The sequence below is a fragment of the Neophocaena asiaeorientalis genome, unplaced genomic scaffold (assembly GCF_003031525.2).
Source record: "Neophocaena asiaeorientalis asiaeorientalis breed wild unplaced genomic scaffold, Neophocaena_asiaeorientalis_V1.1 scaffold100, whole genome shotgun sequence".
NCBI lineage: Eukaryota > Metazoa > Chordata > Mammalia > Artiodactyla > Phocoenidae > Neophocaena > Neophocaena asiaeorientalis.
In genome coordinates, this window is record NW_020173955.1 from 174,197 (window position 1) to 190,353 (window position 16,157).

At 36.5% G+C, this 16,157-nt stretch overlaps 2 protein-coding genes across 3 annotated transcripts in view; one reads left to right on the forward strand and one right to left on the reverse strand.

Annotated features, from left to right (window-relative positions):
• The window catches only part of RAB1A (RAB1A, member RAS oncogene family), a 27,151-nt gene continuing 10,994 nt past the window's right edge, over positions 1-16,157 (forward strand). The window contains exons 1-2 of the mRNA XM_024752927.1: positions 1-238; positions 14,265-14,337. Of these exons, the coding sequence (XP_024608695.1) occupies positions 216-238; positions 14,265-14,337 (96 nt within the window). The 5' untranslated portion in view covers positions 1-215. The remainder of the gene's footprint in view (positions 239-14,264; positions 14,338-16,157) is intronic.
• The window catches only part of CEP68 (centrosomal protein 68), a 37,284-nt gene continuing 35,397 nt past the window's right edge, over positions 14,271-16,157 (reverse strand). Inside the window, exon 6 of one of the 2 annotated variants that reach the window (XM_024752925.1) lies at positions 14,271-14,387. In XM_024752925.1, the coding sequence (XP_024608693.1) occupies positions 14,379-14,387 (9 nt within the window). In that variant the 3' untranslated portion in view covers positions 14,271-14,378. The remainder of the gene's footprint in view (positions 14,388-16,157) is intronic. The other variant, XR_003004177.1, reaches the window with a different exon arrangement.

The following is a 16,157-nucleotide window of genomic DNA, read 5'->3' on the forward strand; positions in this document are numbered from 1 at the left end:
TTTCCTGGTTCGCCGGCGGCCATTTTGGGTGGAAGCGATAGCTGAGTGGTGGCGGCTGCTGATTGTGTTCTAAGGGGACGGAGTGGAGGGAAGACGATTGCTATCTCGGAACAGCGTATCTCATTCCTCTCCCTTCGACTACCCGTGGCGCGGAGAGTCAGGGCGGCGGCTGCAGCAGCAAGGGCGGCGGTGGCGGCGGCGGCAGCTGCAGTGACATGTCCAGCATGAATCCCGAATAGTGAGTGCAGGAGAGCGCCGGTCGGCTGGGTCCGTGGGCCAGCTTGGGAAAGCTTAGAGGGTGCGAGGAGGGCGGAGGCGGGGGCCTCGGCCGGGGTGAGGTGGGGGTGATGGGTCAGGAGAGGTTGGCGGCGGGGAGTCGGGCCCCATTGTCTGACGGAGGAGGGGCGGTCGGGGGGAGGGATCGGGTCGGAGGGGTGAGCCGTCCGGGCCTGGACCCGGTCTGGTTGGAGTCCTGGCCTGAGTGCCAGGCCGGTGCGGAGGAGCAGTCTGGTAAGGGGGTTGGGGTGTCGGGGAGTCGGTGGTGGGGTCGTGGGAAGGGGTAGCTTCTCTTGGAGGCAGTGACTTTTGAAGGAGGGCCTGTTTTTAAGGGGAGGGAGGGGATGGGGTGGGAGAACTCTCCTAGAGGACACTGTTAGACCCTGCGCCCGCGATCTGCGGAGCTGTCAGAGCCGTTGGGGTGGAAACCAGCGTTACTTGCAAATCTTGAGCTTGTTGGCTCTCTCTTCCACCCTCCGCGCCAGGTTGTAGGTAATATGGATGCTTTTCAGGATTGCGTGGGATTTAGGGGAATGGGTAGATGGTGAGAAGAGATTTAAAATTTTTAGTTCTCTTTTAGTTTTTTCCTGGAGTTCTTTACGAACTCAGCGGTCCCATTGCCTTCCCCAAAACCTGGGCATTTGTGAGAATTTTTTATTTTTTGAGGACACTACAGTCATTTTGCCATGTGTAGGTCAAGGGAAAAACAAAACACCAGCACTAAAACCTAGGGACATCTTTGTGATATTACCAACTAAAAGGAAGACTTTGCTTTCAAGTTGAAAGAGAAACGAATGGGCCCTATGATAGATCTGTAGGGTTTGGATTACCTACTCGAATGCTTGCAGATAGGGAATGAGGTTCCATGACGTGTCATGAAAAGTTAATGCATTTCTTTTTCTTGCTTACTCAGTAAGTCACCACAGCAGATGTGACACACCTGGCACCTTTCCTGGGAACTGGTGTTTACTTTCCTTGGGAAGACTTTCTTGGGTTCTCCTTAATGGCCCTTAAAAACATCCTTCTACAGTTTGCATATTGAAATTAAGGAATAATTGAAGGAGATTTAATTGGTATTCCTCTATAGTGTCAGAAGGCTTTGAGGAATTTTTTAAAGCAAAGATCAGTATTTGACCTAAATGTTGAATTTATTTGCTGCTTTGGTCAGTTACTGCCAAACATTTCCCCTAAAAGGTCCGCCCATGGGTTTAGCTGACTGTCATGTGTGTGTCACATGGCTCTTGCAAAATGCATTCTGACTTCAAGTTTTGTAATACTGTGGTTTGATGCTGAAATGTCCCTTTTTTTTGTTCTAAATAGAAGCCACAGTATTTTATTAAAATTTTATATACCTTAAGAAGTTGAAGAAAGTGTTCTAATAGTGTCATATTTGCTGTGTTGGCAGTTTTTTATCAAGGGCTCCAAGGACAAAGTTGGTTATGCATAGTTGGGCAGAGTTGAACTTGAGGTCCCTAATTTAGTAGTTCCTGGCAACAGTAAAGTACATGGATTTTCCATTTTATGGAGGTTTGTCTTCTGTTCAGGAGTTTCTTAAATTTGCTACATATATTTAGTACTGTAAATAGATCTTGAAGATTAGTTGGACAGAACCATGACAAATGATTTAGACTCTGAATTTGTTTCTCCTTTTGTAAAATAGGAGTCATCTTTATTCCTATCCGGGTAGTTGTGAGGCTCAAGTATATATAGAACAATTTGGTAAACTGTAAGAGCACTGTAGATGGTGTACATCATTATGTGAGGCATTCCAGTAGTGCTGGGATTTAGGAATATAATCCTTACCTGCAAGGAACTTATAATGGAATATAAAAAATAGATTTTATATATGTTAAATACCAGTACATATGGCAAGTTCCAGATGTGTGGCATGGATTGGAGCCACAAGATTTTAAAAGAAGGTATGGGACTGTGGTTGGCTAGTAGGGTTTAGAAAGACTTTATAGAAAACAAACCAGTAAGGGAGTTACTAGCATTAGATTTGGAGAAGCAGTGGGGGTGAAAAGGATTGTTCAAGAGAGAAGAAGAAAGAAGAATGGTTAATAAATGGCAAGGGTAGTAATTCTTAAGTAAATAGAGTGCCAAACCATTCTTTCTTTTGAGGACTCTAGATTAATGACCTCAACAGAATCAGTCCCAGAAATAATTTGTATATTTTTATGGCCTTGAGTGTGCCTGTACCTGGGTTACTGTATTTATATTCTAGACTGTCTCTTAAGTAAAATAACCTAGGAGTTTGGAAAAATGTTTGGAAAAGCACTAGTGAAAAGTACTAAGGTGAGAGGAGGTGGTATTTTATTACAGAAGGTCACAAAGGCAACCAGCAAGCAGATTTTTAGAAATCTGAGTTCAGCGGTTTCTTCTTTTTATCTTTAATAAAGTTTGTTACCATCATAAAAGTAGAGAAAAATTGGAAAATAGAGAAAAGAAGGAAATTCTTACAGTTTAATCACCCAAACACAAGTCCATTTGCTTTAAACCTTGTTCTAAACTTTAAAGTCGCATGTTTTTTTAAGTTAAAACTTTTAATGGATGAATGCCTTTCATGATTCCACAGTGTTATCCTAATAGCTAACATTTATGGCCACTTATTATATGCCAGGTACAATATTGTACATTATAATACATGTATATTATAGCGTACACTTTATATACTAACTTGAAATAATAGTATACTAGGTAATGTTTACAGGTGCACCCCCAAATGTTCCTTGTTTTGGTTTATCATCTACTATTTATCTTAATCCTTTTAGAAACTTTCAAAATCTGCTTTATGGGTGCTGCTGAATTTGGTACTGAAGATGTGTTCTTGACAAAAGAAAAAGTTTGGTTCTCTCAGAATGAACAGGACTTTAGATTTATATAGGTTGACATACAATTACCTGATGGTAGCTTTATTACGGAATGCTTTTACTTTATGATCTTTAAGTTGTAAGCTTTTGGTTTGGGAGTGAGGAGAATAAGAAATATGTCAATCAATGATTAAATTTTAAGCTTTTTCTTTTACTACTTTCTACGTTATTTGGCTGATTTGGGAGAAATGATGGCCCTGGGTTATCTTTATGGTAGAAATTAAGGGTAATGACTGACTCACTTGAATTACAAATGCTACAAACAAAAACAAAATGCAACTGAAGTGGAATCTGAGCGGTGGAAAAAGTAGATGGAAAGGATCAGAGCTTTCTTTTTTTTTTCTGGAGATTTGAGGAAAGATTTTGATTTTCCTGAGCTAGGTGATAAAGCAGGCAGTGATTATTTCAGCACACTGCTTAAGAAGTACTTAACACTATTCTCATATCAGAAGCATTTTTCCAAATCCATTAGCTTCTAGTAGATTTTTTTTTTAGTGTCAAGAAAATAATTTTGGCCGTTTCATCAAGGAGTGTGTTAAGAATAAAGTAGGTGTACCTATCATGAATATACCAGTTAACTGCGGTAGGAAGAACTATATGTAGTAGTCTCTTTGGATTGGCTAGATCCATCAGTTAATGCAGAAAAAATTTGTTTAAAAAAAAACTTACCTTGTTTTTAACTTTTTAAAATATCATGGCTTAAGTTTTAGTCAGTCTCTTAAACTTTGTTTTCTGTTATGGTAGACTCAAGGAACATCTGACTTTTTTTTTTTTTTTTTTTTGTCAGCACTCTGCTTTGAATAAATCTGTCTTTTAACTTAAGGGTTTAAAGGTAAAAAGTTAATCAATTCTGTTATCTGTCTGACAGAGTGTAATTTCATTAATAAGTATATCATTACTGCCTTTTACATAATTTTTAGTTAGAATTTTTTTATTAGAAAAGAAGCAGAAATCAACTAAAAATAGATTTTCTTTTTGTAGGTTGCCTTGATGACTTTTTCGTAGTGTTGGTAATGATTTGAGAAATTCAAAGAAGTTTAAAGAAGAGGTATTCTCACTATTCAGAATATGATTATTTAATGTCCGTAGAGAATCAATGTATGTAATTCTTTGGGTAATGTAAGTTACCAGTAGCTATATAGACTTTCCATCTTAAGAATTTTGTGTGAGTGGATGATCTTCAAGGATCACTGAAAGAAACTGAAATTTTGCATTTAAAATTTTCTTCTTCCTTTTCATCATAATTAGGTTAAAGTATAAGATGTTGACGGTTTCTTACATATTCAAGGTTTTTTTTTTTTTTTTGTCTTAAAGATGGAAGAGCTTCAGAATCAAGTGTTCTCTTGCTGACTGTTTAGTTGACTTTTAAAGAGAATTTTGTTTTCTGAGCAATTTCTTTAATATTTCAGTTTTTATTCTAGAAGCAATCTTAGTGATTTATCTAAGTGATTATGATTAACAAGTGCTAAGCATCTTGCTGGATTCATATCCTATCAGCAGTCCTTTGGCCGTGTGTGTTTCCTCTCCTTGGTAACTTTTGATTGTACGTATATGATGGTTTTACTATTTGTAGTTGTAATAGTTAAGTTTCATTTTTGATAGTTAAGAATAGCTTCCTTTTGCTAATGTTACCTACTCTTGTCTCTTTCCTAATATATAAAAACAGGGTTAAATAAAATGCTTTTTAAGATTTTGAGATTTTTAAAGATTTGCTAAAAAATACTTTGAGTGTTTTAAGATGAAGAGAAACCGAAAATGTCCCCCCCACTTTTGTTTTTTAATCTTACAGGGAGAGGGGAACAGTCAGACTGTTCCACTGTTTTCTTGTAGAAGGTGGGGCTGAGAAGAGATTGCTTCTTTGATATCTGGAATAGAATTTAGGGAAAAAAACCAAAGTCTTGGCTTTTCTTTGGAACCACCCTGTGATGTTTCAGATTATAAAAGGGTAATGGTGTAATGATATTTTGGGGGAAAAAATAATCCTGGGGCCTTAAGAAACAAGAGAACAAGTGTTTGTTGGTTTGTTTACTGACTTAAACATGTGAAGAAATAGGGTACAAAAGAGAGGTAGGAAATGAAATATTCCTTGGTACTTTTGTGACTGATGGCTCAGTTGGTCAGAACACCCCACTTTATTAAATCCAAGATTGTTGATAGGTTCCAGTTGTTTACTCTGTTCCATGTTTATAGATTCCCAATTCTGACAGGTAGTGTTACCTTTGCTCACAAAGGTGACCACTCTTTGGAAACATTATTTTTAATAATAATAGCTACTATTTAACAAGTGCTTACTCTTTGTGCCAGCTACTTGGCTAGGGTCTTTACCCAGGATATTTTATGCAGTCTGCATCTCAAACTAGTGATCTTTACAAAGGAAATTGAGTGAATTATATAATTGAAGTTTTCTAGGAACAGTGATGGATTTAACTTGTCTGAATGTATTTTCTTTGAATAACAATAGTACTTAAGTGGAATTGTTCTTTGTCCTTGCTACTCTGCCCATAGATGTTTTCCAATAACTTGATTTAGGGCATTTATTCCTTTTTTTTTTTTTTTTTGCGGTACGCGGGCCTCTCACTGTTGTGGCCTCTCCCGTTGTGGAGCACAGGCTCCGGACGCGCAGGCTCAGCGGCCATGGCTCACGGGCCCAGCCGCTCTGCGGCATGTGGGATCTTCCCGGACCGGGCCACGAACCCGTGTCCCCTGCATCGGCAGGCGGACTCTCAACCACTGCGCCACCACGGAAGCCCTGAGCCTCTTTATAACGTGATTAGTACTGCCTTAGTTCTGAGTCTCAAGAGTAAACTGTACAGTGCTATGCAGGAGTTGACACGTGTATTCCAGTAAGGGATGTTAGAATATATGTAAGAATATATGTAATATATATATATGCAGGTGGTTTCAATTTTAATGTTTTTCTAACACATTTAATAATTACACATTGATCTCTGACCTTGTCTATTTGAAAAATGTTTTCAATACAGATACTTAAAATCTTCCAGTGAATGTACACACACACACACACACACACACACACACACACACACACACATGCACACACAATCTGATTTCCCTGGAAAAAAAAAGGGAGGGGGTTTTATTTTTTATTATTTTATATATAATTATAAAACATGGACTTTGCTTCCAGGTGCTTACCAGTTAAGATGACTCAGGCTCAAACAAGCATAATCGATTTAACAGTATTAGCAGAAATTAAATCTTGTGATATTTTTAAAGAGTAAGATGGCATAATAGTGCAAAAGATTTGAAGAAGGGGCCTAGGATTTCTATTATTAACACAAAGTTTTAGTTATATTGCTTTAGCTGGAGAGGAACAGAGCACTGAGGAGGACTTTCCAGAAGCCCTGACACTAGTCTTGGGATAAGGTCAACAAATAACAATTTGAGTTCCCACCACTACTCAGAAATTTTATGTATGTCCATTATTTCCCCTAATAGTATGAAGAAATAGTGTCCTAATTTTACAGCAGTCAGAGCCAGAGAAGAGTTAAATGGCTTGCCCAGGGGCATTCAGAGGAAGCAGTAGAATTGGAATTTTAACTCAAGGGCCTGTGATTTTACAGTCCAAGTATGCTGTTTCCAGTTTAGTGTGTGTGGTTAACTTCTAGGAATTTAAAATTAAGCCAGTTAATTAGGCGACTAGCATTTTTGTTGTCAATTATGTCTAAAATTTGTGATTGGAGAGGCCTTTTAAAAAATGTTAAGAAGGGCTTGTGAGGTATGTAAGGTGAATGGCCCTTTGACTTTCTTCACATCTTGTGTTGGGTTGATATTTAAAGCTTCTCTAGGCTTGAAGTTAATTATCTTATCCATTCTCAGTTTTTCTACCCTCATGACTATTCTTGAATACTTATACTTGGGGCCTTAAAGTCATGGATGTCTTTCTGTGAGAAAAGCAAGTAAAGCAGAGAATGCGTGTCTCTTGCTGGAGAGGCAGGCACATTTGCTGCAGACCGTGTTACTGTTTCATGTGTTGCTAGACTTTGGGAGTTGTGATCATAGTACTTATAACTGTTAGCTGGTAATTTTTACACTTTTACTGTAGATTATACTGGTAAACTCCTGTGATACTTTGTCACCCATCATCTGTACTGAAACTTTGGATAAATAGCTTCAAAGTTTTTGTCTGTAGCTCTTGAGATTTTTCATTAGGTTGCATCCTGATTTGGAGGGAGGAAGGAAAAATAATAATAATTGCCACTTATTGTGCCCCTGTACCAGACACTGTGCTAAATGCTTTAGAGGCAGTATTTATAATCTTGACCAGAGCCTAATTGGGTGGTAGAGAGTGCTAATTGAACCTTTTTACAGATGAGGAAATAGAGCCTCATGGTGATAGATTAAGTACCTTACCTCAAGATCTTGTAGCTAGTATGTGATGAAGCCTGAACTCAAATACAGTTCTTTCCAGGTCTAAAACCCATGCAGGCTTTGAAAGGTAAGGAGGTATGGACACTTACAGCCCCTCCTTGGTGCGTTTTTCACTAAATATTTGCTGTTATCTACGTGGTAAGACCGTTTACTCTCTTGTCCTCTTGTATGGCTTACTACTTCTTCAGAACAACCAAAGTTTCCCTCATTTTCAGAATTCCAGCTTTGGATTTTTGGAACACTGTTTTAAACAGAGATAAAGTGGAACCTGGAAAATTAATCTATTGTCTCTAAATATTTTTTTTTAATGTAGTTTTAGGGGTCAGTTATGGGGAGAGTTTTTAAAAAATTGCTTGGCTATTTTCTTAAATATGGAGGAAAGACTGTTGCCCTCTCAGATTCTTGGTAATTGTTTATTTGACTAACAGGCTGCTTTTGTCCATAGCTGAAGGTTTATTTAGTTTTTTTTATTAATTTAATCACAAAAGTAATATGTACTCTGTAAAATTCAAATGATATAGAAGCATATGAAGTAACTAAAAGTTCTTACCTCTTTTATCCAGCCTGATGGGCAATTTTGTTGTTGTTGCCACCACACCACATGGCATGTGGGATCTTAGTTCCCTGCCCAGAACCCGCGGCCCCTGCAGTGAAAGTGCAGAATCTTAACCACTGGACCACCAGGGAAGTCCCCTGATGGTCAGTTTTGAATTGTGTTCTGCGGAGCATACTTAAAGTGAGTGAAGAAGAAAAGTAGATGTCAAGCACAATTATTGCAGCTCAAGTTTTATTAATCATTCCATACCCCAAAGACTAATAGACTAGTGTATAGTTTTAAAGTGAATTCAAATTTATTTGGCCACTATATCATAATATCATAACCATGATTTTGTTTTAAATTTGTTATGTGAGCTTAGTTTTAGGGTGTTTTCAAGTATGATTTTATAAAAAGATAAAAGCTAAATGATTCCTATCATGCAGGTGAACTTGTTCTAGGTGAAAGAGAACAAATTTAGGTTCCATTGAACTTTTTAATATAGCAGCCTTTTCTAAGGTATACTTATAGCTGACACTGTGAAATTTGTATTTTGGGGGTACTGTTTGGATAAAAACAACTATATAGTTCGCCACTGTTTACTTTTGTCTTCCTTGGTGTGTTTCCAAAGGGTAGTTGAAACTTGTGTTAATGTCAGTCAACTATCTCTTATATTCATTGACAGGTGAACTATGTCTGGTAATCCAAATTTTGTTTCATAAAAGAAGAAAAAAATGTTTATTCTTATTTAATCCAAAAAGTTGACTTCATATCTTTGTGGCTATATTGGGAATGTGCCAGTGCTGTCTGCTTATAACCTTGACCTACTCTACCTACTTAGATGTCATTTGTGTTCGGACAGGTATGCTGAAAGAACTTGTAAGGTTGTTCAGTCATTGAATAAATCATTGATTAAAAGTTTTTGCTCCCCTCAAATGACTTTTTTTTTTCTGGTTAGAAAAGTAATACAGTCTGACTGCAGACTGTTTTTAAAAAATATAAAGAAAAGATCGAGTGTAATCATACAATTTAGAAGTGTCCATTTTTTCCCCAAATCTTTTGTGTGTACAAATTTTTTTTAACAAAAATGGGTTATACTAGACAAACATAGTCTATAATCTTTTTACATAACAGTATCATGTAGTAGTCTCTTTTGAGATTATAGAATTCCGAGTAGTATTTTAGATTCAGCAACAAGCAGATTCATCTCCTACTTCATATTTTATAGATGTAGTTTGGTAACTTCATTAAAAAGGAAAACATTTTACCTAAATAGAATTTTGAGTCAAAATGGGTTTTGGTAACTTTTTATAAATATTCTTTCATGCTCTCTCAATAGTGATGTTTTTTAAGGTATAGAAAATGTTAATGCTTACATGCAAAAATGGCATGAGTATCACGATTATGTTCAGATCATAAATAATGGAAATAGAGGATCTAGAGTATTGCCGAAGTAGACCAGGAGTAGACTTAAGGAGAAACTGATAGCAAAAATAATTTTTCACTTGCTACCATATTTGACATCCCACCATCCAATTATTAAAAGGTTGAATCTGCCCCTTTCCATCGAGCCTTAATCTATGTCAGTCTTAACTGTCTTACTTTCTCACTGAATTATTTCCACCTTAAATTAATATTCTCAAAACATACTTGTGCCTCAAAAGCAAAGTTTTTATTTTACAGAATCCAGCATGATTTATGATTGTTGACTTAACTCGAGAAAACACAAAATATGTCTCTCATGTTTAAAAAGTATCAGGGGCTAGCTTTTCAACGAGATTGTACCTATTTCACTAATGTCCTCATAGTTTGTTTTTCTAAAACCTTTTTATTTTGAAATAAATTTAGATTTACAGAAGAGTTGCAAAAGTAGTACAGAGAATTCCTGTATACCCTTCACCCAGCTTCCCCTAATATTAACATCTTATATACCATGGTACATTTATCAAAATTAAGATATTAACACTGGTAAACTATGAACTAAACTATAGACTTTTATTCCAATTTCTCCAGTTTTTCCACTAATGTCATTCTTCTGTTCCAGAACCTAATCCAAGATACCATATTGTATTTAATTGTTATGTCATGTTAGCCTCCTTCAGTCTGTGAGTTCCTCAGTCTTATTTTTCATGACCTTGACAGTTTTGAAGAGTTTAGGTACTTTGTAAATTTCCCTCAGTATGCATTCGTCTGATGTTTCCTCATGATTAGACTGGGGTTATGGATTTGGAGAGAAATACCATAGAGGTGAAGCACTCTACTCATTACATCATAATATCAATATGACTTATTGCTGGTGATGTTCACGTTGATCACTTAGTAAAGGTGGCATCTGTCAGGTTTCTCCAGTGTAAAATTACTATTTTTCCCTTTCTACACTCTGTTAGAAACCAGTCGTTAAGAACCCACACTCAGGGGAAGGGAACTAAGCTCCACTTCCTGGAGGGAGGAGTGTTCAAAGAATTTGTGGGCATATGTTAAAACCACTGCAGTAATAAATATTTGGGGGGGACAAATTTTGAGGCCATGCAAAAAATATCCTAAGTCTCCTTGAAGTTTCACCCACTAATTTTAGCATTCATCGGTGGATCTTGCCTGTAGCAGTTAATCTACCAGTGGTTTTCTATTTCTCTCATCCCTTCTACATGCATTAGTTGGAATCCTCATGTGAGGAAGTGTTGTCTCTCCTCTCCTATTTATTTAGTTAATGATTTATACACTTATGGCCTCATGGATATTTATTTTATTCTTTGGGTTATAATCCAGTACATGATTGTTTACTTTGTGGCTCAGATTGTTGCCTTGGCCATTGAGGTTGGTGTCTGTCCTTTTAACATGCCATGTCCCTGTAAATTTTTTTCTCTAGCATTTTGCCCAAAATGTTACTCAAGGATGGCTATAGATATTCTTTAGGTGTTTCTCACAATGAAAGAGACCTGATTAAAAACGCAAAATTAAAATGTTCTCTGATCTCTCAGCACAGTGCTTTGTAAAAGGCACAGTGTTATATTTTGGATGAATAAGTCAGTTTACCTTCACACAGATAGGTATGTTAAACATAAGAGTGGGGAAAAACAGACTCCGGACTACTTATGGGGAGAAAATATGAAGTGTCATTGTCATAGTAAATTAGACATGAAAAGAACCTGAGGAAATTGTGATTGGGAACAGTGGGTAGGATTTACTAGAACTATCTGATTTAGGTGAGTGGTGATTACAGTTGTACATAAAGATTTCTCAACTGATATAATTCAGTTTTTTCACCTAAGTCAAAATGGTATTGCAGACTGAAAACTTAATCCAAAGTCTTGAGAATAAAAGAAAAATACATTTAAAGTCTTACTATTTGCTAAATTATTCTTGACTCTTTGTACCAAAATTCTGATATTGAGCTTTCTAACTTTAGATTTGTGTATTTCCTATCAACATTTTTACTGTGTTCTGTTTTGTAAATATAGTTACAGAAATGTCTTTAAGTGATCTCAAATATGAATTCTGTTGTACATCCTGTGTATTAATAGTTTAGAAATAAGGTACTATAGGAGTAGGTAATTTAAAACGTTCCAGTGCAGGTAACATGCTGTTGATCACAGTCTCCTGGTGTGTGAACTCAATAAGGCAAGAAGTTTGTTGGTTGATTTTGTTTGCCATTCTCCTCCACGTTTCTTGTGGTGTTAGTGAAGCTGATGGTTTGGGAGAGAACAAAATAGCCTTCTTTGACAAGATTCGTTTTGGAACAGAGTGCTCAACTCTTCATGTTATTTACCATGGCTCTGAGCCTTAAATTATCAGGAACTCATAAATAATGTTTCAAAATAATGCCGCTTGTAAAATTTAAAAAGAATGATAATTGAAAAGTAATTTTTAAAAAAATTGACTACTAATTTCCTTGAAATCATAATGTAACTTGTAGCACAGTTAGGAAGCTTTCATGTTTTTTACAGCCTTATGGTTATTCTGAAAGAGAGAAATTGATCTTTAAGGTAATGAATGATACCACAGGCAGCATATGTGGGCCCAGTGCTGTCTTTTACTGTAAAGGGGTCCAGTACCACTGATTCAGAGGATGTTTATTGAGTGTTTACTGGATGCCTGGCACTGTCCTGAGGGAAACTGGTAAATTCAGGGCATTTGTTGTATCAAAATTTTTGTTAAAAACTAAGTAATTGTAGTAGTATCGGTGGTGTGATTTTTTTTTTCTTGCTGACTGAAATGTAAATTCATTGCTAATGTTCAGTGTTCAGCATTCTTAAGAATTCATTTGGTCTAATTAAAGAGAAAGCTATCAGTAGTACTGAAGTGAGTCAGCACAGCAACTGTATTGACTAAAATAAAAGTTGTTTGGTATTAGGTACCAATAATTTATTAAGGGTAAATTTTTATAATCATTATCCCCACTACCCCCTTTTTTCCTTAGGATCTCAACTGGAAAGGATGTTAGTTGTTAAGTTCATCCTATGTTTCAATCAACTCTTCCTAATGACTTATTTAAAAGCTTACTTCCTTCTGTGACCTTTATTTTGCTGCTGACTAGGGCACTTTGGATTTTCAAAAAAATTCTTTCCTTTAGGTATAATTAGGAACAATAAGTGTACTATGGTAATTCGGTAAAACCAGAAAGCTATGTTTTAAGTAATACACATCACTGTATAAACCTAGGTAACAACAGTTGATTAATATTCACAGAGATAATCACTTCTAAACATCTTGCTTACATGTAAATCTGATAATTGTAATCTACACTTCATTTGCAAGTGATACTTGGGGTTCACTTTAAGTACGTAGCATTTTTTTTTTTTAACTAAATCACAAGGAAGAAAATTAAGAATCATGTATATCTTCTGGAAAAAAAATCTGTAAATTCTGGATTTTTTGACATTGCTTTAAAAGAACATACAGAGGGCTTCCCTGGTGGCGCAGTGGTTGAAAGTTCCCCTGCCGATGCAGGGGACACGGGTTCGTGCCGCGGTCCGGGAAGATCCCACATGCCGCGGAGCGGCTGGGCCGTGAGCCATGGCCGCTGAGCCTGCGCGTCTGGGGTCTGTGCTCCGCAACGGGAGAGGCCACAGCAGTGAGAGGCCCGCGTACCCACAAAAAAAAAAAAAGAAGAACATACAGAATTGGTCAGTGTTGGGAACAATCTATGAGAGATTCCTTTGGAGACCGTTGGCTGACCGTCTGTTGTCTTCAGGTTCATGAAAGAATCCCTGGGAATGTTTTGTTTTGTTTTGTTTTTTAACATCTTTATTGGAGTATAATTGCTTTACAATGGTGTGTTACTTTCTGCTGTATAACAAAGTGAATCAGCTATACATATACATATATCCCCATATCTCCTCCCTCTTGCATCTCCCTCCCACCCTCCCTATCCCACCCCTCTAGGTGGACACAAAGCACCGAGCTGATCTCCCTGTGCTATGCGGCTGCTTCCCACTAGCTATCTGTTTTACATTTGGTAGTGTATATATGTCCGTGCCTGGGAATGGTTTTTTGTTAGGTTTGGCAGTGGTAAAGGTGCATAAACATAGCCTAGCTTTCAGTGTTTTCCAAAGAATGCTTTAATACAAGCTTAGAATGTTGGGAAAGTTGTGCATTTACACAGCCTTTGATTTTACTGCATCTCCAGTTTAAGATATTTATAATACAGACTTTCAGAAGTTAAATGATCCATTTTAAAGGGAGAGAATTCCAGGTGGATGCTAGGGAAGGATCATAAAAGCCCTTCGTTGGAGGATTCTTATGAAATAATGACTTTAGATTGGAATTTGAAGGAGAGATACGTTTCATTGGCAAGAACAATGAAAAGTTAACTCCCGGTATTCTAATATTGCAGAAGAGTGGGATTTTTCTAGCATAGGTCTTCGGCCCTCCAAGAATGCATATCACTTATGTTTCCTTTCATTCATTGCTTGGCAGTGGAAGTTCAGCTGATATTAGAGATCACGGGTGGCATTGCCTATCTTATTTTTACATAATTCTGTCATGTTCAGTGATTCATCAAAAGGGCTCCTGCTGTTTGTTGCAGTTTGGTCTTCTGTTAGGCCGTTCGGTCTTCTGTTAGGCCGTTCATGGGCTTTTCAGAAGCTGTAGTCTTCCTCAGTGAGCTGTTATTCTTGGCTATATTTTTGTTGTCGTAGAACTTAAAATACAATATGCTTTTTATTAACGTGATTTTCTTTTTCTCTTTGCAGTGATTATTTATTCAAGTTACTTCTGATCGGCGACTCTGGAGTTGGAAAGTCTTGCCTCCTTCTTAGGTTTGCAGTAAGTTGAAATCAAAATGCTTTTAAAGAAATTAATGCTGTTTATGTTTTCTAGGGAGACAAAAGATTAAACAGTTTTATTCAGAATATTAACTTTTCCAGAATTTATATATTATATATAAAGCCTCCAAGTGTACATCCCCAGTGATATCTAGACTCTTAAATAGAAGAAATGCTGTTGCTCTTCAAAGAAATTCAAGCAAAGTGTAGTTATAAAGTCAGAGTGTCTAATACTCTTCTTGGAGATCAGTGTTTCATTCCAACATAAGTAGTGAGGTAAGGGGAAAATAATAGGTCTGTGTTGAAAGTGACTTGATGGAAGACAAATCTTCAAGTAAAACTTTAGTAGAATAAAAAAAAAAAGCAGGGCCTGGTACAAAATTTTTTTGAAAATGGCATAGTGTTCTATATGCTGAAATTTACAAACTGATAAGTAACTTTCAACCTAATAAATAAAATCTACAGTCTTATTCATAGTCTTATCAGCTGCCTTTAAATTTAGCATGTTTTCCTTCTCACTGTCTAGATCATTGGTTCTTAAGAGTATGGACCAGTGGGGATTATCAAGACCGTCTTGGGGTCCAGGAGATCAAAACTACTTTCCTAATAACACTAAACCATTAGTATTTATTAAGTAAATAATTACTTAGTACTAAGGCAAAAGACATTTGCCTTTTTTCACTCTATTGATCTTTGCTCTGATGATGCAAAAGCAGTGGTGGGTAAAACTGCCGGTGCCTTATTAACACCATGTTGAAGTAGTGCTAAGCCCCAAATTATACTCACAGTCCTGGTGTTTACCTCTGTTCACTCACAGTGGGGAAGAGCACCATTTTCATTTAAGAGTGTCTTTGATGAAACAGTAAAAATGATTAATTTTTTTCATATTTTTTAAAATTGAGGTATAGTTGATATACAATATTATATGTTTCAGGTGTACAACATAGTGATTCACAGTTTTTAAAGGTTATACTCCATTTATAGTTATTATAAAATATTGGCTCTGTTCCCTGTGTTGTACAATATGTCCTTGTAGCTTTTTATTTTATATATAGTAGGTTGTACCTCTAAATCCCCTACCCCTATCTTGCTCCTCCCTCTTTCCCTCTCCCCAGTGGTAACCACCAGTTTGTTCTCTATGAACAAACTGTGAGACTGTTTCTTTTTTGTTATAGTCATTAGTTTATTTTTTTTAGATTCCACATGTAAGTGATATCATACAGTACTTGTCTTTGTCTGACTTATTTCAGTTACGATAATACCCTCCAAGTCCATCCATGTTGTTGCAAATGGCAAAATTTTATTGTTTTTTATGTCTGAGTAGTATTCCATTGTATGTATATGTATACACCTTTATTCATTCAATCTGTTGATGGACACTTAGGTTGCTTCTAAAAATGATTAATTAATAAAATCTTGATCCTCGAGTATTCTTTTTTTAAATATTCTGTGTGAAGAAATGAGTTTGCATAAAGTAGTTTTACTGAAGACTGGAGTATGTTGGTTGTCTTAAGGGAAAGAAAAGCACTTGTATAGTTGTTTCCATTTTGAGCTAAACTAGCTGCTTTTTTCATTGAACATTTTTTTATTTTTACTTGAAAGAACAACTAACAAACTGTAATTATGTAGAATTGAGTATTGGGTACACATTTTATTAGATGAACAGACATTATCACTTCAAGGAAAATATCTAACAGCATTTTGCTGCCTGTAATAAATTCAAGCTTTTCAAAGGAAAATTAGAATTTTAGAAAACTTAAAATTCACCACTGCAAGCTTGACAGCATCTCAAATACTTAATATGACTTTTCTGATGATATA